Source organism: Hoplias malabaricus, chromosome Y (genome assembly GCF_029633855.1).
Source record: "Hoplias malabaricus isolate fHopMal1 chromosome Y, fHopMal1.hap1, whole genome shotgun sequence".
Lineage (NCBI taxonomy): Eukaryota > Metazoa > Chordata > Actinopteri > Characiformes > Erythrinidae > Hoplias > Hoplias malabaricus.
In genome coordinates, this window is record NC_089820.1 from 2488666 (window position 1) to 2512257 (window position 23592).

General features: G+C 36.8%; 1 protein-coding gene across 1 annotated transcript in view; it reads left to right on the forward strand.

Annotated features, from left to right (window-relative positions):
- The window catches only part of LOC136679083 (huntingtin-interacting protein 1-related protein-like), a 46347-nt gene that overhangs the window by 14949 nt on the left and 7806 nt on the right, over positions 1 to 23592 (forward strand). The window contains exons 2-22 of the mRNA XM_066657368.1: positions 3442 to 3505; positions 3630 to 3772; positions 4431 to 4487; positions 4596 to 4682; positions 4812 to 4888; positions 6311 to 6372; positions 7795 to 7935; positions 8036 to 8093; positions 8505 to 8580; positions 8840 to 9001; positions 9744 to 9796; positions 9892 to 9964; positions 10773 to 10956; positions 15043 to 15131; positions 15216 to 15332; positions 15464 to 15565; positions 15654 to 15848; positions 17671 to 17818; positions 20429 to 20515; positions 20944 to 21051; positions 21254 to 21390. Coding sequence (XP_066513465.1) covers positions 3442 to 3505; positions 3630 to 3772; positions 4431 to 4487; positions 4596 to 4682; positions 4812 to 4888; positions 6311 to 6372; positions 7795 to 7935; positions 8036 to 8093; positions 8505 to 8580; positions 8840 to 9001; positions 9744 to 9796; positions 9892 to 9964; positions 10773 to 10956; positions 15043 to 15131; positions 15216 to 15332; positions 15464 to 15565; positions 15654 to 15848; positions 17671 to 17818; positions 20429 to 20515; positions 20944 to 21051; positions 21254 to 21390 — 2220 coding nt within the window. The remainder of the gene's footprint in view (positions 1 to 3441; positions 3506 to 3629; positions 3773 to 4430; positions 4488 to 4595; positions 4683 to 4811; positions 4889 to 6310; positions 6373 to 7794; positions 7936 to 8035; positions 8094 to 8504; positions 8581 to 8839; positions 9002 to 9743; positions 9797 to 9891; positions 9965 to 10772; positions 10957 to 15042; positions 15132 to 15215; positions 15333 to 15463; positions 15566 to 15653; positions 15849 to 17670; positions 17819 to 20428; positions 20516 to 20943; positions 21052 to 21253; positions 21391 to 23592) is intronic.

Genomic DNA, 23592 nt, shown 5'->3' on the forward strand with positions numbered 1-23592 from the left:
GCTCTATTTACATTGCTGCAATTTATATCATGCTTATGTTTGGACAGTCTATTTTGTGCACAGAATTCCCATAGCGAGTTGTGTTGTTTGTCCATGTGCCATGTAAAACTGCAGTGGCATGTGGCACAATTATATTTCTTAATATGTTTCATAATAAATGTACAATATATATATTAACCACAGTGACAGTTTTAAAAGGTAACCAACTACAAACTGGCTGCAGGGTGCTAGCTGTCCAAGGCTCACTGATTTGAAAGGGCAACAAAACCTGCTCAATTTTGTCTGACCCCAAAGATTTCAATAGCAGAAATAAAAAAAAAAGACTTATGTGATAGTTTTGAGAGTAATGTGTCACATTGCAGCCCTGCAGCATATGGAGCATATGGCACTAGGATGTTCTGTGAGAAGAAGACAATACAATGGAGGGAGATGACAAGTGGATGTTAGCTGTTAGTTTGACAAGTGCCATCTGCCTAAACAGCATGACAGACAAGCACTTATTGTTGTGGTCAATTTGGACAGGTATGCTTATCTGTTTCTGTATATAAGTGTGGATGTATGTTGTCAGTCATTGTGAAATTTTAACGGAAGGCATATTCCTTACATTCCTGGCTCTTTAGACTTTTTTAGAATGTTGTAGTCCTGTAGTTGATGGAACAGTTCTCCTTACATGCCTTCTCAATATACTGATAATATAACTCATACTGCAAAATTGAATTTTTTTTTAAGTATGCTTATAAATACCTAATTTTAGCAGTGACCATGGGTAACATTCTAGGTTAGATATGGGGTAATGTTGTCCTCTTGTTTCACTGAGAAGAATTGATTCAGAAACCTCTCTTGCTGGCAAATTTCACTATCTCTGCACTAGCAAAGGGAACGTGGTCAGAAATCAGTGCCATTGAAATGCTGTCTGTGGCCACCTTCAGCCGCAGCTCCTCAGAAGCTGACTGAGGCATGAATGGTTCTTTGTGGTTGCTTAGCAATAACACCTGGCAGAGAACACACCAACATTTTCACGTCATTACAGAAGCTGGGCCAGTAGATTAGCTGTTAGCATGGCCTAGTCATTTTTGAATACCTTGATGGGTTATATGAAATGTAATGAAATTAAATATAAATGAATATTTCATTATTTGATTAATTAATATAATAATCTATTATTTCTTTAGTTAAAGTTAACAGCAATATCATGCACTGATCAACCATAACATTATGACCACCACCTTTTTTCTACACTCACTATGCAGAGTAATAGAAGGACTTTTATTTATATTATAGTATATTTTTTATATAGAACTTTTATATATATATTATACTTTTATTATAGTAATTGTAGAACTATACAGAGAATGGACATTGAGTGAATACCATTATTATATAAAAGGGTTTGAGCCCCCTCTATGTTTCCTCTGGGTTCTCTGGGTCCAAAAAGCACACCCATCTTTTGGTAGGTGGATTGTCCATGCAACAGTGTCTATACGTATGAGTGAATATGTCAGTTTGTTGTGCCCTGTGATGAACTGGTGTCCTGTCCAGGGTGTGTTCCTGCCATACGCTCAGTGATTCCTTTTAGGCTCCGGACCCACCGCGACCCTGAACTGAATAAGAATTGGTCATTGGTGTTTTTAGATGTGGTTGTATAAAGATAGATATGGTTTTGGGATTGCAAACTTTAGAAAATTTGTTAAAGGGTAATGTACCAGATTGTAACATGGAAAATGTACAGGAATATAAGCATATAAACGGTATGTTTTTCTTTTTTGCTTTATTTGGGAAATATACTCATGGTAAGCCCAAAAACATGGAGGTTAGGTGAATTAGCTACTTGTAAAAACCGTCCTGTTTTGGGTAAGAATGTCTGTATGTGTGTATGCCCAGATATGGATTGGCCCTCTATCCTGTGTGAACGCCCTAGTTTCCGATGCAGTCCTCCAAGTCATTCCTGATTGAGATGATGCTAGGCGCTTTTTTGAGTGTTAAATGGGATGGCATTCTGTGCCGTGTTAATTATAAAACGTATGTATATCAAGGGGGCGGCACGGAGGTGCAACAGGTAGTGTCACACAGCTCCAGGGGCCTGGAGGTTGTGGGTTCGATTCCCGCTCCGGGTGACTGTCTGTGAGGAGTTTGTGTGTTCTCCCCGCGTCCGCGTGGGTTTCCTCCGGGTGACTGTCTGTGAGGAGTTGGTGTGTTCTCCCCGTGTCCGCGTTTGTTTCCTCCGGGTGCTCCGGTTTCCTCCCACAGTCCAAAAACACACGTTGATAGGTGGATTGGCGACTCAAAAAGTGTCTGTAGGTGTGAGTGTGTGAGTGAATGTGTGTGAGTGTCTGTGTTGCCCTGTGAAGGACTGGCGCCCCCTCTATGGTGTATTCCCGCCTTGCGCCCAATGATTCCAGGTAGGCTCTGGACCCACCGCGACCCTGAACTGGATAAGCGGTTACACATAATGAATGAATGTATATCAAGACACCTCTGTTTAATATTTTGACTGCACAAAAACAGCTAAATCTTAGTGGTATTTTAAATTAATAGAATGAGACTGAAACCAAAAGCAGATTAATTTCAGAGATTTTGCATAGATTAAGTTACTGTCAATCACTTTGAAGAATAATGAAGATTTCACAGCTGTTAATTACAGATTAGGATTTTAATACTTTAATCTGAATTTGGTTATTCATTTTAAATTACATATATTTTAAAATTATTGATGTTTTCATGTTTACATTTACGTTATCAGCCTTTTTTGATAAATTGGGTGCAAAAAAACAAAGATGCCCACTGTAATGAAAAATGTGTATCTTTGACCCTATTAATCTAAAGTAAATTAAAAATATACCTGTATAAATAAGTTGATGGTTGTCTTTGACTTGGAATGTGTCAGTGTATCCATTAAGCAAGAGCTTGCACAATTTGATTTTTTGTAGCATTTCTTTCATAAATGAACTGTGATTCTGAAAGCTGCTGCAATTTTCTGCTCAGTTTTTTGTCAAATAAAACAAGTATCCTCCTTAATCACAACAGCCACTGAGGTATTAACACTTGTCAGTGGTTTTAGACAGGAGTCTACGGGAACACACCCTGGAGGGGGCGCCAGTCCTTCACAGGGCAACGCAGACACACACACACCTTCGGACAATTTTGAGTCGCCAATCCACCTACCAACGTGTGTTTTTTGGACTGTGGGAGGAAACCGGAGCACCCGGAGGAAACCCACGCGGACATGGGGAGAACACTCCAACTCCTCACAGACAGTCACCCGGAGCGGGAATCGAACCCACAACCTGTGTGTGTGTGTTTTCTCTAAACATGGGAATATGTGTTTTTTTTTTTTGTTTTTTTTTTTGGTGGGTATTAATATTTTATACTAAAATGCAGCATGCAGTTTTGTATACAGTGTGTTATTCTGTTACATTAATTTATATATTCTCCCCCTTTCAGCTCAGCAGCATCAGTAAAGCTATTAACTCCAGTGAAACACCAGTAAAGGAGAAGCATGCTCGAAGTATCCTTTTAACTGTTTTCATTGTTGTTTCATTTAGAACTGTACTTATCAACCCCCTCACCCCTTTTTTTAAAAAAACCTCTTCTATTGTGCAATTTGATATGCTTCCTGACTATGACTTCAGGAATTATCCTGGGAACCCACAGGGAAAAAGGGGCATACACATTCTGGTCCTACGCTATTGGCCTGCCCCTACCCAGCAGTGCTATTCTTAGTTGGAAATTTTGCCTTGTTATACATAAGATCCTCCGTGATGGCCACCCTAATGTAAGTATTTCCTGCATTTCAATTTACATACAGTAATTATGTAGACACATTTTGCATATTTGTCACTCTTGAATGTTCCAGATCATCAAACTTGCCTAAATGTATACATAACACATGTAAAAAAAAAAATAAATAATAAACTGGTCATGGTTGTGTGATAGTCTGGGGCTGCTTTGCCTCTGAAGGACCTGGATTATTTGTTTCTTACTGATTGGAGTATGAATACTGCTCTCTATCAGAAAATCCTGAAGGAGATGTTCAGCCCATCAACTCATGACATAAAGCTCAAGCACAGTTTGACGATGCAGCAAGACAATGGTCTGAATCAGTTTCAGAAGGAACCCACTTTAGGTTTTAAAGTGGCTGAGTCAAAATCCTGACTTGGATCCTATTGAGATGCAGTGGCCAGACTTTAAACGTGCAGCTGACGCACCTTCAGTTTAGCAGAATTTTTTAAAATCCACTGCTGTACCTTTTTTAAATTTAACTTAATTCTAACTTGAATGACCAATAATATACCTCTAAAGTACTTCTTTTTCTGAGAGTATAAGTTCTGAATACATCCAAATCCAAAATGTTGAATATTCCAGAACATAGTCTAAAAATTATGTCCAGAGATTCAGTTAAAAACTATGTTGCTTCTTAAATTCTTCAACAGAGCCTACAGGACTGTATGAGACATTACAGTGACATTTCTGAGAATGGAATACTATGGGTAAGTTAAAGAATTAAGTATTATTGAAATCATCATTTAAGACGTGTCTCTTCTTATAAAGTAACCTGTCAGTGGAACATATTGGTGATTGTTCAGTATTGTCTCTAGGGCAACGTCAGGGACAGATATGGATATGGTCAGCTTGTAGCTCTATACTCCAAGCTCCTTTGCTACAAAATGGAATTCCATACCAAGGTAAGAGCATTAGATTAGGGTAACTTGGAACCAGTGGGTTCATTTGAAATATTTATTTCAAAGTGAATGATCTGGCATATTGATAGAAGTTCAAGAGACATCAGATTCTTGTTCTGTTGTCTTTTGTAGCATCCTGAAATCCGACCCAGCCTGGAAATCACAGACGAAGCCCTGGAGCGCACTGCAGGAACAGACATTAATAATGTGTATGGGTTTTTTTTGTATACCTCATTTACTGACATGCCGTTGTATTGTCCTATACAATGTTTGTGGAGGGAGAATTAAATATGCTAGTCTGGCATCACATGATGTCCCTCCACTTCTGGGACTAGAAAAAATAATAGAAAAGCCAAATGAAACAGACATTAAAATTGCTAAATTATTAAGCAGTTACAAAGGCAACTAGACAGGCAAGTCATATTAGTTTGTAAGTCAAATAGCAGTACGGGTCAAACGAGAAAAAGGGATTAATATTTAAAATGATGGCAAAATATGCTGCTCCAAAAAGCATATGTGCCCCTCAGCATTAATGGTGCTATCATGGACTTAAAATTACCCCTGCCATTGGAAGTAGCAATAGGATGTCATGAAAAAAATGCTTTAGATGTTTTTACTCATAAAAATCAGGACAAGTTGAGACCAACTGTCAAGTCAGCAGTCTTCCCCATGATGGTGTAGCCTACAGAACTAGAATGTGAGACCATTTAAAGGCTTTTGCAGGTGTTTTGAGTTAATTAGCTGATTAGAGTGTGGCACCAGGTGTCTTCAATATTGAAAATTTTCACAATATTCTATTTTCTGAGACACTGCATTTGGGTTTTCATTAGTTGTCAGTTATAATCATCAAATTAAAAGAAATAAATATTTAAAATATATCAGTCTGTTTGTAATGAATGAGTATAATATACAAATTATAAACATAATAATAATATAAACACCTGTCTATATTAGCACATTTACAAACAAATGTAGTTATTTATGTGTTCACCTGCTGGGATTTTTTTATTTATTATTTTTAACACTGTGGCAAAAAAGAGCAAGTGACAGAATTTAGCATGCATCTGTGGACTCATTGAAGTATCAAATCCCCTACTCTCTACTGGCTAAAACCTGAGTGAGGTGGTAACAGCACAATGACAGTCCCAACATCACTGCTTGCCTTAATTCACTAATTCCATAAACTCATATTTTTCCACCTAGACCTAAAATTCACTCAACTATTTTTATGTTGTTCATTGCTTAAACAGATTTTGCAATGTTGTGGAAGTGGTCAAAATGAGAACAACACATTTGTTAACAGTCAAAACCTGTAACCTGTCAGTTTATATTATATTATATAAACACCAGTATATGGAGTTCTGTGTTTGACTTAAACTTGTTGTTAAACTTAAAGGTCAGCTAATTGACACTTCTGCTACAGCTTAATGAGTTATTAAAATATTGTTTTGGAATCTGAATCGTCTTTGAACGAATTCTTACCATTCATACACCTATTAGACAGCCCAACGAACTGTAGTCTTGACCAACCAGTTACACTTGTCTGTAACTAACCACATGACAAGATCATTTATACAACTTTTTTACCAAATATTACCTAAGCTGCTTTTAACTTGGTTTCCCTTTCTTAGGTTCCAGTTGACAGTTGAGGTGTTTGATTACATGGATGTTGAGCTTCGGCTTGCAGAGGCTGGTGAGTATACCTTTACATCATGTCTTAAACGTCAGTCCTTAAAGTATGTTGAACAGGAAGTTCTTCATACATTCCAGACTTGTAATAAGTCTGTCTTTTCTAGTGTAACCAGATAGATCCTGTTTTAGTTCAAAAGCTGATTGTTCCTCTGATTATATTTATAGAAAACATATGCAAAAACTATATTAAACTTATATGGGTAGTTTTCCCCAGACAGGAATTAAGCCCAGCCCTGGACTACACAACATTTTGAATTGTGATTTTTCCATTGAAAGGAGGCTATAGTCAAGACTATGCTTAATCCCTGTCTGGGAAACCACCCCAAAATACTACAAGGACAAATTACTTCAGCATTTTGTCCTTGTAGTATTTTGCCAGTAAACTGTGATTTTAATTAATCATGGCCTGTAAATACAGCTGAACAATGACATGATTTTTTTGCCATTCAAAATGTACAATGTTGTAGTACTCAAATGTGGTCTTTCTTGAGAATGGTAATCAATAGTTTTGGTCTTGTCTCAGCCTTTGGTACATTTGATTGGGAAATTGCAGCACTTACAATGGAAGTCATTTGAAACAAAACTTATTTTTCTGTCTTTGAATATTATCCACACATTTAAACAAAAAAAAAATCTGCCCTTTACTATTATACTCTCCTGGGAACCAAGGCTAACTTTTCCAGAAATCTGGAAATGAAGCATAGGGTTAAATATATAAGTAGGCTAAATCATATTTTAGACTGTATATTATTTAATGTTATATATTATTTATTTTACTACATTATTTAAACAAAACAATTGTCCTTAACATTGTGTGACAATTAATGATGAATAGACCAACAGAAATGCTCTAGAATTACATTTTTTTTTCTTTCACTTTTACAATTTTGTTTTCCCATCTCCTTTAAAGTTACAGTTTTGGAGATGCGTGTTTTTTAGCTGGACATTGATGATTTATTAGTATCCATTACATATAATATTTAAAATAAAAAGATATATCATGCATTCATTAAGAAAAATTCTTACACTGGTCACCCTATTGACTTGTTTCTTGTGACTACAAGAGTTTCATATTGTTGCAGCCTCTGTCTTGATCTCTTGCTTACTACTCATTTTGTTGTAGACTTGAACAGTCTGAAATTTTTTATTTATTTTTTAATTATAAAAGTCATAATGAATATGATGTTAAGCCACTACATATTAACTGAATTATGTAAACAACTAGCACAATACACACTAATACATTACCAACCCATCAGGGTCAATTTAGCACTGAGAATAACCCACCACTTTTGTAAGTTGCCCTGGATAAGAGTGTAGCTAAGTAATGTAAATGTAAATCCATCACAAAGGTTGTAGAATTTTAAGTGATGTACTTTGTGTTCTCTGTGTGTTTCTGCCTTTTTTTTTCTTTTCTCCACAGTCTTACGACAGCTCAATACCTCCATTGCCATCTCAACCTTGACTGCAGGCCAGTGTAAACTAGCTCCACTTATCCAGGTCATTCAGGACTGTAGTCACTTGTATCACTATACCGTCAAGCTGCTCTTCAAGTTACATGCCTGTGAGTCTCTTTGTACTCTTCCAGCTATGTTAATGATAATGCCATTTTTCTGCTTGGTGTTATTTCTGGCATTACTAAATGAAGTGTTGTGTATATATAGGTTTACCAGCGGATACACTGCAGGGTCATCGTGAACGCTTCCATGATCAGTTTCATAGGCAAGTGGAATACTGTACAGCCCCAAATAAGCAATTCTTTGATTATGTGGTCTTATCATACTTGTCAGAAAATGGAATAGAAATTAATTTCGAAATATCCTAAAAGGGTTTTTTTTACCCATAAGTCATAGGAGTCATGCAATTGTTGTACAAAAAACAGCAAGATATTTATTTATTTATTATTTTCATCATTTATTATTAAAAGACTTTCCTTGATTTTTGTTTGCCCCTCACCCCTGTATTTTCCATTTTTGTGGTTTGACCTGTTTCTACATCATTTAAATGATGTACTTTTAAAAGATTACTTTATTTATGGAATGAAATCTTTCATTATGCCTTCAAATTCTGAATATTTTAATAGGTCATTAATCTGATGTTTGAAATGTTGTAACCTCCTTTTTTTTTCTCTAGTCTCAAGACATTTTTTAATAAAGCAAGAGATATGTTGTTCTTCAAAAGGCTTATCCAGATCCCAAGGCTACCTGATGTAAGGAAATAATGCAGAAAAATTTGGCTAATGTGTTTTTATATTTATGTTTTTAAATAATTTATGTTAAAAATTTAATACAACCATTTGTGTAACAGAGAATCAAATATATGCTACACACAAATGTTTTAGATGCTTTATATAATAAATCAAAAATTTTAGGAACAATAAGACATGTTTTAAACATTTGATTTCCTCATTGGAATTTCAAGACATTTTGAGATATAAGTTGTATATTAAACGTATTTATAACCTGCAGTCCCCTCCAAACTTCCTGCGGGCCTCTGCACTAGCAGAGCATGTGAAGCCAATGGTTGTCATCCCAGATCAGGAAGAGCCAGAGGAGCAGGAAGAGGATGAGCCTGAACCACTAATAGATGTCAGTGAAGCTCCTCCACCCATCATGGCTTCCCAACCACAGGTGGGCACTGTGGACCTGCAAAACTAAAGAGACAAGGCTCTGTATATATGTATTAATCATTTTTTTAAATGGGTGTCACACAGCTTATTGAAGAAACAGAAGGTGCCCTCTACAATTGTTATAGTTCACTGAAACCTTTGGCTTTGATTGATTTGATGTTCAGCCATGAATTTATATTGGTTCCTGTTGGTACTGTATGTGCATACAATACTGTGCAAAAGTCTTAGGCACCTACGATAAGTACAATCAAATAATAGAAAGTAAGAAATATATATTTTTTATTATATAAATATTTTATTTTTTCTATAAAGTATTAGGTGTGAAGAAGAATATTTTGTTCAGATTCTCCTTGATTGCATGAATTTGTTACATCAACATTATTTAAAATCATTAATAATTAATCAATATTCCATAAAACTAGGTATTGGATGATAACCCCAAATAATACAGACTGCCACGAGGAGAGATTTGGAAAACGTTAAACCAACACATTCACATACAGAATATTACACTTACTGGAATAATGTTATTTGGTTTTATTCTAATGTTGGGTGTTATTTGTTGCTTGTTTTTTTTTTAAGCAATAAACAATTACTACGCAGATAAATAGCTTTTTAAATCTCATAATCTCTGGTGCCTAAAACGTCTGCACAGTACTGCATATTTATAAGTAACATGCCTATCCAAATTAAACTTTAATCTTCAAATTGTTCTGTGGGACTTTTCCCCCTTTTTTGTGCAGGTTGACATATTTGATCAGGCGTTTGGGCCAGCTAATAATGGATTTGATGACAGGTACACAACAATACTAATGCCATTTTTTTGGTTAAACCATGGTTAGCTGTTTTTGTTTCTCGTTTTAAAATGGTATGTGCTTTTCTGCTTCACAGGGACATGCAGATTGAACGTCTAAAGCAAGAAATTGAGTTACTACGAGCTGAACTTGAGAAGATCAAAGCTGAGGTAGGAGAAATCATAAGTGCACTTTTACACTCCAAGGTTTTACATGTGATAAATGCACCAGTTTTCCATGAATAAATAAATAAATAAATCATAATTAAGACAGTTCTTACATCAATAAATGTTGTTTGTTAACAGTAGGTTCTGGTTCCAAAGCCACATAATAGTCAAATACTATTTCCAGACCCTCACAGTTGAACATACACACTTTAACACTTTAAAATAAAATTCAGTGATGTGTGTAGATTAAAGATTTTACCTCAGTTTTGTAATTTGCGTTGTTGAGCAGTCAAGTCCAATAGATCACAGTTACACCACTGACAGCTATCTATGTTACTGGGTAATAAATTGTGATTATTCTCTAGGCTGTAAATATTTGTAAGGAACTTTTATTTATTTATTTATTGGCACATTGCTTTGCACATTTAGACATTTTGCACATCATATTGCCTTGCACACAAATGATCTGATATGCAATTCTTACACAAGGGCTGCAGATATATAACTGCCTCTGTTTGTATCTGTTTTATTATATGCTTATTTTTATTATCTTGTTTGTACCCCTATATATCTTTTATATTTCTTCATCTTATAGATTCTATCTTTTGTGGATTTATTTTTTCATGAAATGGAGCAGACATCAAAGGATATCACTGCTAGTTGTACCATGTGTGACTGTGTAGTGATGGGACTTGAACCATATACCACTGTTTTAAATCACTGCATTATGGTATTTAATGGTTTTGTTTTGTAATGCATAATTGCCAAAACTCTCTCTTTCTTTCTCCCTCCCTCTCTCATACTTTTTTAGGCTCAGCACTATATCACTCAGTTAAAGTCTCAAATCAACAGCTTAGAGGCAGAGTTGGAAGAGCAGAGGGTTCAGAAGCAGCGTGCCCTGGTGGAGAACGAGCAACTGCGTATGGAGCTGGAGGCCACAAGACGCCGTAATGCAGAACATGAGAGCGTACAGTCCACATTTGTGGAGGCAGAGAGTATGTTTATCTATGTTATTATACAGAAAATTATGTTTAAGTACAGGTGGGCAATACAATATATTGCTCTCCACAAGTATTTGCACCCCTGGTAAATATAAACAAAACAGACTGTTAAAATCTTTCTTAAGTTTGCAGTTATTACCTATGAATCAAAAGGTTAACTAAATATAACTGAAGGAAAAATAACACAAATCGTTTCATGAAATAAATTAATTACGCAAATTTACATATCAGTTGTTGGCACAAGAAGTTTTTATGAATTTTAACTGATGTATATTCTGATTCATACATTCACATTTAAAGTTAAAAGTCATTTGTTACTATGAGGAATACCAAGTGTACAGTAATTATGTGCAATTAGTTTTCGTAATTGTTTTCATGGAAAATGACTTTCGGTTGGCTCCGAGAAGTTTCTGGCAAACCGTCAGGCGACTCAGGAGGGGAAAGCAGTTTTCCACCAACACTGTATACGGTGGGGGTGGAGAACTGTTGACCTCAACTGGGGACGTCACCAGACGGTGAAAGGAATACTTCGAGGATCTTCTCAATCCCACCAGCACGTCTTCCGCAGAGGAAGCAGAGCTTGGGGGCCCCGCGGGGGGGCTCGTCTATCACTGGGGCTGAAGTGACCAAGGTGGTAGGGAAACTCCTTGGCGGTAGGGCCCCGGGGGTGGATGAAGTTCTCCCCGGGTTCCTCAAGGCTCTGGATGTTGTGGGGCTGTCCTGGTTGACACGTCTTTGCAACATCGCGTGGACATCAGGGGCAGTGCCTCTGGACTGGCAGACTGGGGTGGTGGTTCCCCTTTTTAAAAAGGGGGATCGGAGGGTGTGTTCCAACTATAGGGGGATCACACTCCTCAGCCTCCCCGGTAAGGTCTATGCGGGGGTACTGGAGAAGAGAGTCGGACTGATAGTTGAACCTCGGATCCAGGAGGAACAATGCGGATTCCGCCTCGGTCGTGGAACACAGGACCAGCCCTTTACCCTCGCTAGGATTCTGGAGGGTGCATGGGAGTTTGCTCAACCAGTCTACATGTGTTTTGTGGATCTGGAGAAAGCATTCGACCGTGTCCCTCGGGGTATTCTGTGGGGGATGCTCAGGGAGTATGTGGTACTGGGCTCTTTGTTACGAGCTATCCAGTCCCTGTACAAACAGAGCAGGAGTCTGGTTCGTATGGCTGGCAGTAAGTTGGACTCCGTCAGGGCTGCCCGTTGTCACCGGTTCTGTTCACAATTTTTATGGACAGAATTTCTCGGCGTAGCCAAGTGGCGGAGGGTGTCCGGTTTGGTGGTCTCAGGATTCCATGTCTGCTTTTTGCAGATGATGTGGTCTTGTTGGCTTCATCGAACCGGGACCTCCAGCTCTTGCTGGACCAGTTTGCAGCCGAGTGTGAAGCGGTAGGGATGAGGATCAGCACCTCCAAGTCCGAGTCAATGATGCTCAGCCGGAAAAGGGTGGAGTGCTCTCTCCAGGTTGGAAGTGAGATCCTGCCTCAAGTGGAGGAGTTTAAATACCTCGGGGTCTTGTTCACGAGTGAGGGAAAGATGGAGCGTGAGATTGACAGGTGGATCGGTGCAGCGTCAGCAGTAATGCGGGCTCTGTACCGGTCCGTTGTGGTGAAGAGAGAGCTGAGCAGAAAAGCAAAGCTCTAGATTTACCGTTCAATCTACGTCCCGACCCTCACCTATGGTCACGAGCTTTGGGTAGTGACCGAAAGAACGAGATCGCGGGTACAAGCGGCTGAAATGAGTTTTCTCCGCAGGATGTCTGGACTCTCCCTTAGAGACAGGGTTAGGAGATCGGACATCCGGGAGAGACTCGGAGAGGAGCCGCTGCTCCTCCACGTCGAGAGGAGCCAGTTGAGGTGGTTCGGGCATCTGGTTCGGATGCCTCCTGGACGCCTTCCTGGAGAGGTGTTCCGGGCATGTCCAACGGGGAGGAGGCCCCGGGGCAGACCAAGAACACGCTGGAGAGACTATATGTCTCGACTGGCCTGGGAATGCCTCGGTATACCCCCGGAGGAGCTAGAGTCGGTGGCTGGGGGTAGGGAGGTCTGGGTTTCTTTGCTCCGACTGCTTCCCCCGCGACCCGGACCCGGATAAGCGGTGGATAATGGATGGATGGATAGTTTTCGTAACTTAAATCAAACAATAGCTAAAAGAAAAATTTTAAAAATGCCCTTTTCCACTACTAGCATAATGTTTATGAAGAAAAGTATGATGGTGGATCTGTGATGTTATTTGGCTGAATTTCTTCCAAGTCCAATGCTTCCAAAAGCAATTTGAAATGACCATGAAGATCCACTTGAGTTGACTTGATTTGACCATTTGTTCACATACAAACCCCATATTGAGAAAAGTTGGGATGCTGTGTGAACTATATATGAAATAGAATGCAATCATTTACAGGTCATGTAAACCTTATATATAATTGACAATAGTACACACTTTTAATTTGTTGAAACTAACTAACTTATATTGCTGTTTTTTGTTTTATTTTAAATACAGTTTATGCAATTATTCATTCATTTGTTTGTTTTTTATGTGATGCCATCAACACATTCCAAAAGCATTGGAATAGGGGCATGTTTGCTACTGTGTCCCATCACTTCTTTTAACAACTGTCTGTAAACATTTGGGAACTGAGGAAACCTATTGTTGAAGTTTTTTAAGTGAAAGGTTTTCCCGTACTTGTTTTACACAGGATTTTACCTACTTAACAATTGGTGTCCCCATAATAGTATTATATATTTCATAATGTGTCATGTGTTTTTAGTGGGTTTAAACTAGTTTAGTTTTTTAAAGTTAAGTTTTTAGTACAAAGTAATGCTTTTGCATGCAGCACAACAGCATATTGCTAAAAAATCTGTATTTATTGTCCAGTATCAATGGGGCATGCCACCTATGCCATGTGAACCAATGCCCCCTCATACCATCAAGGATGCTGGCTTTTAAAATGTGAACTTATAACAAGTAAGATGAATGCAGCATTCATTATTTCCAAAAATAATTTCTTATCTTGATCTGTCAGGCCACAGGACACTTTCCAATTTGCCTCAGTCCATCTTAAATGAGCTTGCGCCCGAGAAGGTGGCAGTGTTTCTAGGTCCTGTTTATAGAGGGTTTCTTCCTTGCATTTATGATGTTCACAGACAGTGGTTTTGGGAGCCCCTATAGTAATTTCTACTACAGAAATGTGTCTGTTTTTAATGCAGTGAGAAATGTCATTTTATAAATTGTTTCACTATTTCTACACCTGGTATTTCATGAATCCATTCCCAGCTTTACACCTGAAAGACTTTGCCTCTCTGAGATGCTCTTTTTAAACCCAGTCATAACTGACCTGTTCCCAAATAAATTAATTTATTGTTTTGTAGCATTATATTATGCAACATTACCAGTGTTGTTGTGTTGCTGGCACCAAATTAAATTGGCAGATATTTAAAAAAAAAAAAAAAACAACAACAAATCTTATCGGTCTGAACATTTGAAATGTTGTCTTTATACCGTATTGATTTAAATATAGTGTTTAAATAATTTGCACATCAGTGTAATATTTTCACATTTTGTATACATTTTGCCCAAAGAGTATATCAAATAAAATCTGACTCACTCAGCCTGGAAGCACTGTATTTTATGAAGACAATTTTTTTCAGTGCATTGGTAATATGGCCAGTATTTGTAGAATATCAAAGAATTATATGCATGATAAAAGTTTTAGACCTACTTTAGTGACCCTTTATATAACTAGGTTGTAGTTACTGCATAGCTGCATTGTAAAAAGTTAGTGGCCTTTTATGCCACTATGTACGGTTCATTTATTTCTTAGATAGTTTTATTTCTAGCTATTTATTTTCACTGTGTTTCTTTGTAAGCATTAACATAAATAATCATTTTGTTTGTAATCTTTTTTAAATGTGACATTTTGACGGTTCATTACCCTTTTTTCAACCCTATCACAAAAAAAACGTGTTTTATGTTGTGTATTGTGTAAATGTCAAATATCATTATGTAATATGTTTTTCTTATCACTTCCCATTTGTATTCATTTAAGAAAACTCACACGGACTCAATTTTTTACAGAGAGGGCCCAGGCTACAGAGCTGCGCTATAACAAGCTGAAGGAAAAACATGCTGAGCTAGTAGCCAACCATGCAGAACTTCTTAGGAAGGTGAGTGTATGTGTGAAAAAAAATAAGAAGGAGAGAGGGAGAGGGGAAAAAATATAGCTAAAAAGCATTGTCTTGAACTTGCAGAGTGCGGACACGGTGAAGATGCTCTCTGCTACTCAACAGACCCAAGAAGAAGTGGCCAGAACAAAGCAACAGTTGGCCTTTGATGTTGAAAGGGTCAAGCAGGAGTCTGACATGAAGGTCTTTCACACGCACATAAATATGAACCCACTCACCCTGTGATAGCCCAATAAGCTAATTCCTTCAGTTTGTCTCTTTTCAATGTTTAGTGAAACCTCAACATTTTGTGCTTTATGCATTTTACGTTTCAGCTGGAGGAGCAAAAGTTTGAGATGGACAAATTGAGACGAAATTATGAGGAAAAACTGGCAGAGATCCAACGAATTAAGAGTAGTCTACAGACTTCCGAGAAGGTGTATATCATTATCTCTGTGCATCTGGCCATCACTAAGTAACATTATTAATGTGTGTGTTCACATTTTCTCCTCACATTTGCTATAGGCCAGTGAGCAAATGAACAGCTCCATGACCTCGCTGCAGGCTGAAAAGGAGCGTCTTTTGCGCTGTGTAAGTGAGAAAGAGGCTGAGTTGTCCTCCCTAAGACAAACAGCACAGCTGAAGGAGTCCTCTCTTCAACAAGAAAGGGAGAGAAGCAGCAAGGAGCTTGGAGAACTTCAGGGGAAACTGAAAGAGAAGGTAGGCTTGGCATGGAACTGTGTGTGCACTAATTCAGTCTTAAGGCATGAGCGGGCAGAAGGGCACACTTCTGGAAATAGTTATAGAACTGGTTTAGGAACTGGTTCAGTTGGATTTTTAGATATGCCAAAAGCACATTTGCAGCCTGTGTAAGCACTTTCTTGTTATGCTGCATATCTTGTAGAACTTGGGATATTCATGTATATTAAACATTTTTTGTTGTTGTTGCAAAATTTATAATCAAATGTATGTAGCTAGATAAATGTCTCTGGTCTAGCAATGTAAGATGTCACATAATGAATCTCAGAGAAATCCACGTCCCACACTGAAGTTCCAAATTGAATGTTGTCAGTTGTTTCACCTCAGTGTCCTAGCTGTTAGGCAAGTCCTTCTCCAGCTTGTTCAGAGTACGGAATGTCAAACCAAATGAGCAAACTTTCCTAGATCTTACTTAGTGTTCCTTTAAGTGTGATATTTCCCTGTTGTGAGACTAACCTCACAAAAGTCCAGTTGATAAACTCACAAAAGTCTAGTTGATAAGGTAAAGTTTTAGCTATGCCCTTTCATAACACTCTTTTAGTAGCCCATTTGTGTGCTTTTTTTTTTTATAATTAATTCCAGAAAAAGATAGAATCATAATTGTTGATTTCACTTTTTTGTGCTCTAACTAAATAGTTGACTACAATCTTGATTTAGCTATACAACTTATTTTTTATATTAACTTTGAGTGTCTTTCATTTTTTTTCTCTGGTTATAAGATATAATGAGTTTTACACATATAGACAAAATCAGAAAGGAAATAAAAATATTCCATCAACATCTTTTTGTAATTTTATCTGTGGTTACCAAAGTTTTCACTAAATTCTTAAAATTATATAATACCTACATATGTTCCTGGAGGTAGCTATATCTCTTGCTAACATAAACTAATCTAAAATGTATAGTTTATTTCATCTTGTTTATTTTTAAATTTGTGTCTTGTTGATTAAAATATTTGTGGATTATTTTACTTTTTGTTTATTTCCATTTTGAGTTAGTGGGACACACCCAGTGGGGCAGGGATAGACATTTATATCCATGTTATTTCTTGACAGTCTTGACAGACATTTTAAAATCACACCACCCAGACCAGTAATGTGACACAATTTAATAGTCACAGCTCTCAGCATAACATAATTTAGATATTCTGTTTAGTTTCACATAAGTGAAAAACTTATAGCAAGCAGTAAAATAGATTTGAAATGTCAAAGTGCGAAATATTCATATTCCTGCAGATACTACTATACTATGAAGATTTTAACCTTTTTGCTAGTACGGACCACGCCCGTAAAGGCTGAAATGGGGAGGTGAACTCAGAAGTCTTTGGGGAGGTCAGGGTGGCTTATGAATGCGTATGAAGTCGGACCCCTGTTGGACAAATGAATATGAGAAGTGGGTGAAGACAGGGTGGACGTAGGAGCAAGTTTAAAACAGGAGGCTTAGTGGGCTTGTTAATGGCCGAACACGGCTCCGAATATGGGGATCAGCAGGAATGACCCAGCGCAGAGGACAGAGCTGACGTAGTGAAGCAGTCAAATCGAAATCCGTCTCCTGAACTAAACAAAGCAAGTTTGTCCGACGCAGAAATGAGGTGAATTTGCGGGGTATATATAGGGCTGAGAGGAGGAGTTTGGAGTCCTACTCCCAAAATGATAAGTATAATAATAACTTCAATTATGCATTTCAGAACCATACTACTGAGTATCCAGGTGTTTAATCATATTTGTGTACTTATAGAGTAATATTGTTTAAGCAATTAATGCCTGCATTCATGTCTCTACAGCTCAGCCGTGAGGAGCAGCTACAGAAGAAGTTGTTGGAGGAACAGTTTGCCCTGCTGCAAGGTACAGTGGCTGAGGCAGAAGTAATCATTCAGGATGCTGTCTCCAAACTGGATGACCCTCTGCATATCCGCTGCACCAGTTCACCAGGTACTACAGACCACATTTCCTACTTGCTTTGTACATGTCTATTGGTCATGTCTGAAGACCAAGGACAATTTATTGTCAGTAAAAGTAAATTCCAACTCTGTATGAAGACATTAGCTACATAGTACAGATATAAATTTGCATATTGTTTTTATTTGCTTTTGATTATGAACAAGCATTATCTTGGTTGATGGTAAAATTAGTTTACAATTTTCACAGTAATGTGCAGAGACTACAATTTGTTTATATAATCTCCAGTCAGAATAGCCATTATGTACATGCTATTCAATTCTCAGTTTAAGGATATCAAAGCATAAAAATGTTAAAAGATTATATTACACCAAAGCACTTGGCACTTATTTCCGACACTTTGTCTCTATTACAACTTCTGTTCTTTTCATGGGACTTGGGCTTTATCCCTATTTGCCCTGTGCTTAAAGGTCTTCTTTAATGCATACGCATTCATGACATCATGGTAAGGTGAAGAACAGGGGCATTAGCATTCAAAAATACCTTTAAATAAACAGAATTAAATACATATTACAGATTAATTTGTAATCTTATCCCTAAACTGATATATTTAGTTGCAGTCAGCATTATTCAACCCACATTAGTAATTGTTTATTAGCAAATTGTACAAACTTTCACCTGTTTGCTATAAACCAGTCAAACAATATCAATTTAAGTGTCTCAACAAAACTAATATAACAAGTGCTTTCTTTAAATTCACCACAAAATGTCACTTTTCATGACTACTGCCATTTCAGAATTATTATATTCCATGAAGACAATCCTTCATCAAACCATACATTTTAAAATCAGGTGTTGCCTCGGGCAAATATGATGCATTAATTCTGGGAATGCAGAAGTGGTATTTTGTGGTGAATTTGGAGAAAACACTTGTTGTATTAGTTGCGCTGAGCTATTCATATTGTTCTTGTTTGATCTTGAAATATGCTGATTATCTTTTTATATGTGAAACACCTTATAGAACTGGCTTGTAACTTACTCCCTCATAATCCTACTCACTTACTTGCATTAAGAAATTGTGCAAGAATGGAAGCTACTTTTTACATACTCACTTGAATATATTTATTTATAGAATAGACAGTATTCATTCATTAACTGTGTTTAACCACTTATCCAGTTCAGGGTCGTGGTGGGTCCAGAACCTACCCAGAATCATTGGGCGCAAGGCAATAGACATTATGAAGATGTAATTTACTAATTAAAAACTTTCATTTTCAAAGTGGCTGAGAGAACAACCAGTCCAGTTTTTCCTCCCATGGTCCAAAAACAAGTTGCTAAGTGGATTGGCAACTCAAAAGTGTCCATAGATGTGAGTGTGAGTGAATGTCGCCCTGTGAAGGACTGGCGCCCCCTCCAGGGTGTATTGCCGCCTTGCGCCCAATGATTCCAGGTCGGCTCTGGACCCACCTGGATAAGTGGTTACAGATAATGAATGAATGAATCAGAAAATTTGAGTTGTTTTTGTTGTATTAATGCACCAAGAATCCACAGCTCTACATAAATTCAGCTTATAGAGGGTAATAATTTAAAGCTAGTGGTTATTAGTAATATAAAAAAACAATCCTTCATATATGTTTTTTATTTTATTAAAAAAGGAGTACAAGTATATAATATAAAACAATGCTGTAAAATGTTTCGGAAGCTGTGGCGTGAGATACTTAAGCTGACAATAACTTAAGACTGGAAAAGGGTTTTTTTTAAGTGAATATATTAATATGTAATTAAACAAATGATTGAAAAAAAATTTTTTAATGCATTAAACCCAAGCGAATTTGATATGCACTTACACTCATTTTGTCTGGGCATGAAGGTTAGCAGTGAGACTTGTGTACACCCAAGGCTTGAATTTGTGCTGGTAACAGATTTTTGCATATCATCAACATCTATGTTGTTATATTTGGGAGTGGATGAAATACAAGCCAACTGGTCTTGGTGTGAGCCTGAATTGTCTCCCATACAAATTTTTAAAAAAAGTTTAAAAAGTGAAGTGAGGACATTTAAAGAGCATTTTAGTCCGATGCAGGCATGAGAATATCACCACTGTCATGACACAATTATGACACAGAATGTGAGAGAGCTGTAGGATGCTGTAGGATTTGGCTCAGGATGCTCTACGTCAATGGTTTGGAAATATTGTGGTGCAATAGATTTGATTTTTAATTCAGGAGAGACCCGTTACAAGAAGGGGAATTTTGTCTACCATAATTTTTTTTTTTTTTTTTTTTTTTTTTTTTTTTTAACCTGAATAGTTCAGTGTAAAAACTCTAACCCTATCTCTACCTATTATAACAAAACATTTTTTCTTAATGTTAATTGGTAAATGTATGTGCTGTTTGTTTAAGACTTTATTTTATTTATTTATTTATTTATTTATTTATTTATTTATTTTAAACTCCAAGCTCGGAAACTCCTGTTTTACACTTATATTAACAGAATTTCCCCCTTCTATTTGCAACTGGGTTATTATGTATTTAATATATTCTAAAATATCTCCTGAAAAGTGGATAACTTGTACGTAAGAGGCTTTTTGGCTGGGTATTAATTAAATTAATTGTAATTTTGCTCTATCTTCAATTTTTCTAGATTATCTGGTAAGCCGTGCAGAAGCCACACTGGGGTCCATTGATAAAGTACAGAGTGGCCATGCTCAATATTTGAAGAATATGGGAGGTGAGTAGTGTTTGACTTTTATTCTTTATGCCCCTATTTTTCAGTAATGCACTTACTTTTGTAGAATAATGGTAGGAATTTCGCCATTGCACAGCTAGGGATGGGCAGGGAACAAACATATATGCAGTTATCAGATTGATGGATATTTCTCCAGACTGACTCAGAAAACTGTTTTGTTCCATTACAATTGATTTTTCAATAGTTGTTTTTTTTTTTTAAACTACTGAATATTGTGCTATGTTGGTCTGTGAGAGAAATTTCTCATTTAAAATATGTAGTGCATTAGTTTCAGTTTAGCTTTCTTTTCTATAGAAATGTTATTCAATTTAGGAAAAACAAAATAATTGACTTATTCTCCCCTACTTTAAATTTTGTTTTGTCTGACTGTTTGTAAGTATAATGCTTGCTTCTTCCTATGCCTGATCCAGATGCTGGAGCTCTCTTAAGGGCGCTGACTCAATTTTCTCATCTTACTGCTGACACTATCATCAATGGGAGTGCAACAGCGCACATGGCACCTACTGACCACGCTGACCGTAAGATTTAAGACCTAGCTGTCATATACCAAAAATATGAGTAGCCTTTAACAGCCTAATGAAGTCTCAAAGACACTTACACAAACAGACACACAAACACATAATGTACATTGGTCAATGTCTTGTGCTGTGCAGCCTTTGTCACTGGAGTTCTAATGGGTTTAAGTAGAGATGGTTTTGATATCTTGTATGATGTGTGCAGGATTGACAGAGAACTGCAGGGGCTGTGCCACTCAGAGTTTGAAGTTCCTGCAGGAACTGAAGTCTAAAGCATCACTAAAGGGGGCAGACCCTGCCTCAATTCGTGTAATGGTACAAAAGATTCTGCGTATTGCACAGGTGAGGAACAATGGATCAGAACATGATAAGGAAATGTCAGTGAACCAATGACCATGCAATAAAATTAAATAAAAAAAATATAGTAATAATAAAAATAGATTTTATTTCAAGCACCTTTTTATGCACGTTTGCATATCTTTTTTTTTTATCATTGAGGCCTACGGCTAATTAAGTCAACCAGAGACTAGCATGAAATTGGACATTTCATTCAGTTAGATCAGTAATGTATTATTACTATTCTACAAAATGTCAAGAATATTTTATTTTTAGATATGATTTACATAATGATATATCATATAGTTTATTATTTTTCTTGAACATTTATTTAACTGAAAATAGTACAGAGAAAATAATTAAGTGCCTTAACTGATCAATTTGATTGATCAAAAAACAAAAACAAACAAAAAAATATATACATCTATACCATGCAGAAATGCTGTTTTCTGGGACAAAGTTCATCTCAGATGGTACAAGAGTTAATCAAATATTCACCTTCCATATTTCACCTTCCTTTTCTGATAAAACATATGTCACATTCTCAGTGCCAAAGATGAAAGGGACTATTCAGGATGTTATTAGTGAAAGTAACCGATACTAACATCTGACATGATATGGGAATGTAACAATGCCCCTGGCATAAGTGACTTGCATATATATGAAAGGAGCTTTATTGCAGAGGTATATATTGGGAGTTTAGAGAGACATAGTCAGTGTCAAGTCACCTCTTTTCTAAAAGGTCCATAGTTATTTCAGCAAAACTGTGCTAGTCCTCGTTCTGCACAAGCTACAACACAATGGCTCCATAGACAGAGTGCATGTTCTTCACAGACGTGATCCAGATCTGTTTCTTATGATGCCTTTGACAAAGGCAACCATGGAATTTTGAGCAACTGAAATCTTCGGACTGTGTAAAATTTCCACTTGCAAAATTGCAATTATTTGTAACCTCAGTTCCTAAACAATTAAAAACTGTAATCTAAAGGAAAGGTGATGCAGTTCAGTGGTAAAACTACTTCTGTTCCAACGTTTCTGGAGTGTTTCAGGCATCAAACTCAAAAGCATCAAATAAAGCAAATCAATCAATCAATTTGGTCAGTGAACAACTTTTAATTTGAGTGGGTATTTTTATTTTATTTTATTATTTGGTTCATTATTAAGTTAAATAAAGGTTTAATTGGGATTGGAGTGGCAGTCAAAATTTCATTAACCTCTGCAGAACTTTATTTAGATTCTTCTTTCTTTATGAATCGATTCATTGTCATTCTTCTTTGGGAAACACTTCAATGGAACAGGCTTGTAACTCACTCATACTTACTGATGCATGGTTAGCCTAAAATATTCCACTAGGAATATTAAGAATTGCTCCAGAAAGGGACATTATTCAATACTTTCAATCCAGAGTACTATGTTTAAGAACAAGTTCAACACATTTTTTATGGTAAGAACCAGTTCAGTTTCATTTTTACTGTCCTCTACAATAACTAATCATAGTGACGCTGCAGGTTTTTGTGTGAATTCCTGTGTTTAATTGAAGCATTATTTTTGGGTCACACTAAGTCTTTTCCCATCTCACCCAACTAAATTATACTTACTCTTGAACACTTCTCCATCCACATAACATGCTCTTCACAAAGTTTAGTCTAGGTTTTAATGAGAGGCTTGGGTACTGCAAAAAGGGCTTTCATTCAGATTTTTTTTCAGATGGTGAGACACAAACGTTCTGTTATTCCACACTCTCATTTGGCAAACACAGTTGAAATTATACCACATCAATCACTGTATCATCCAGTTTATCAAAATAAATGTAGTGAGAAAATAAGGAAATTTGCACCAGGGCCATATTAGCACCAAAACATGTATAGAAAATATTTAAATTATAAGCTTTAAATACATCCCTTCAACTAATGTTAGTATAACTTTAAATTGGGATGGGCAGTGACTTTTTAGAGAAAAAATAGAAATAAATTTTTGATATCTACTCAGCCTGATTCTGGTATTTATTGGTTGGCACAATCTTTGAATTACATGTTATATTTAATTAGGGCCTCTAAGTGGGTCATAGGAGAGGGAGGGTACATGGTGGTTCTCGGTTCCCACCAATTAAGGCATACACAGACAACATGACAACCATAACAACTACTGTGACTTGCACACGGCGGTTACTGGGGAAGTTAAATGATAAGGTTGGTTAGACTGTAAGTT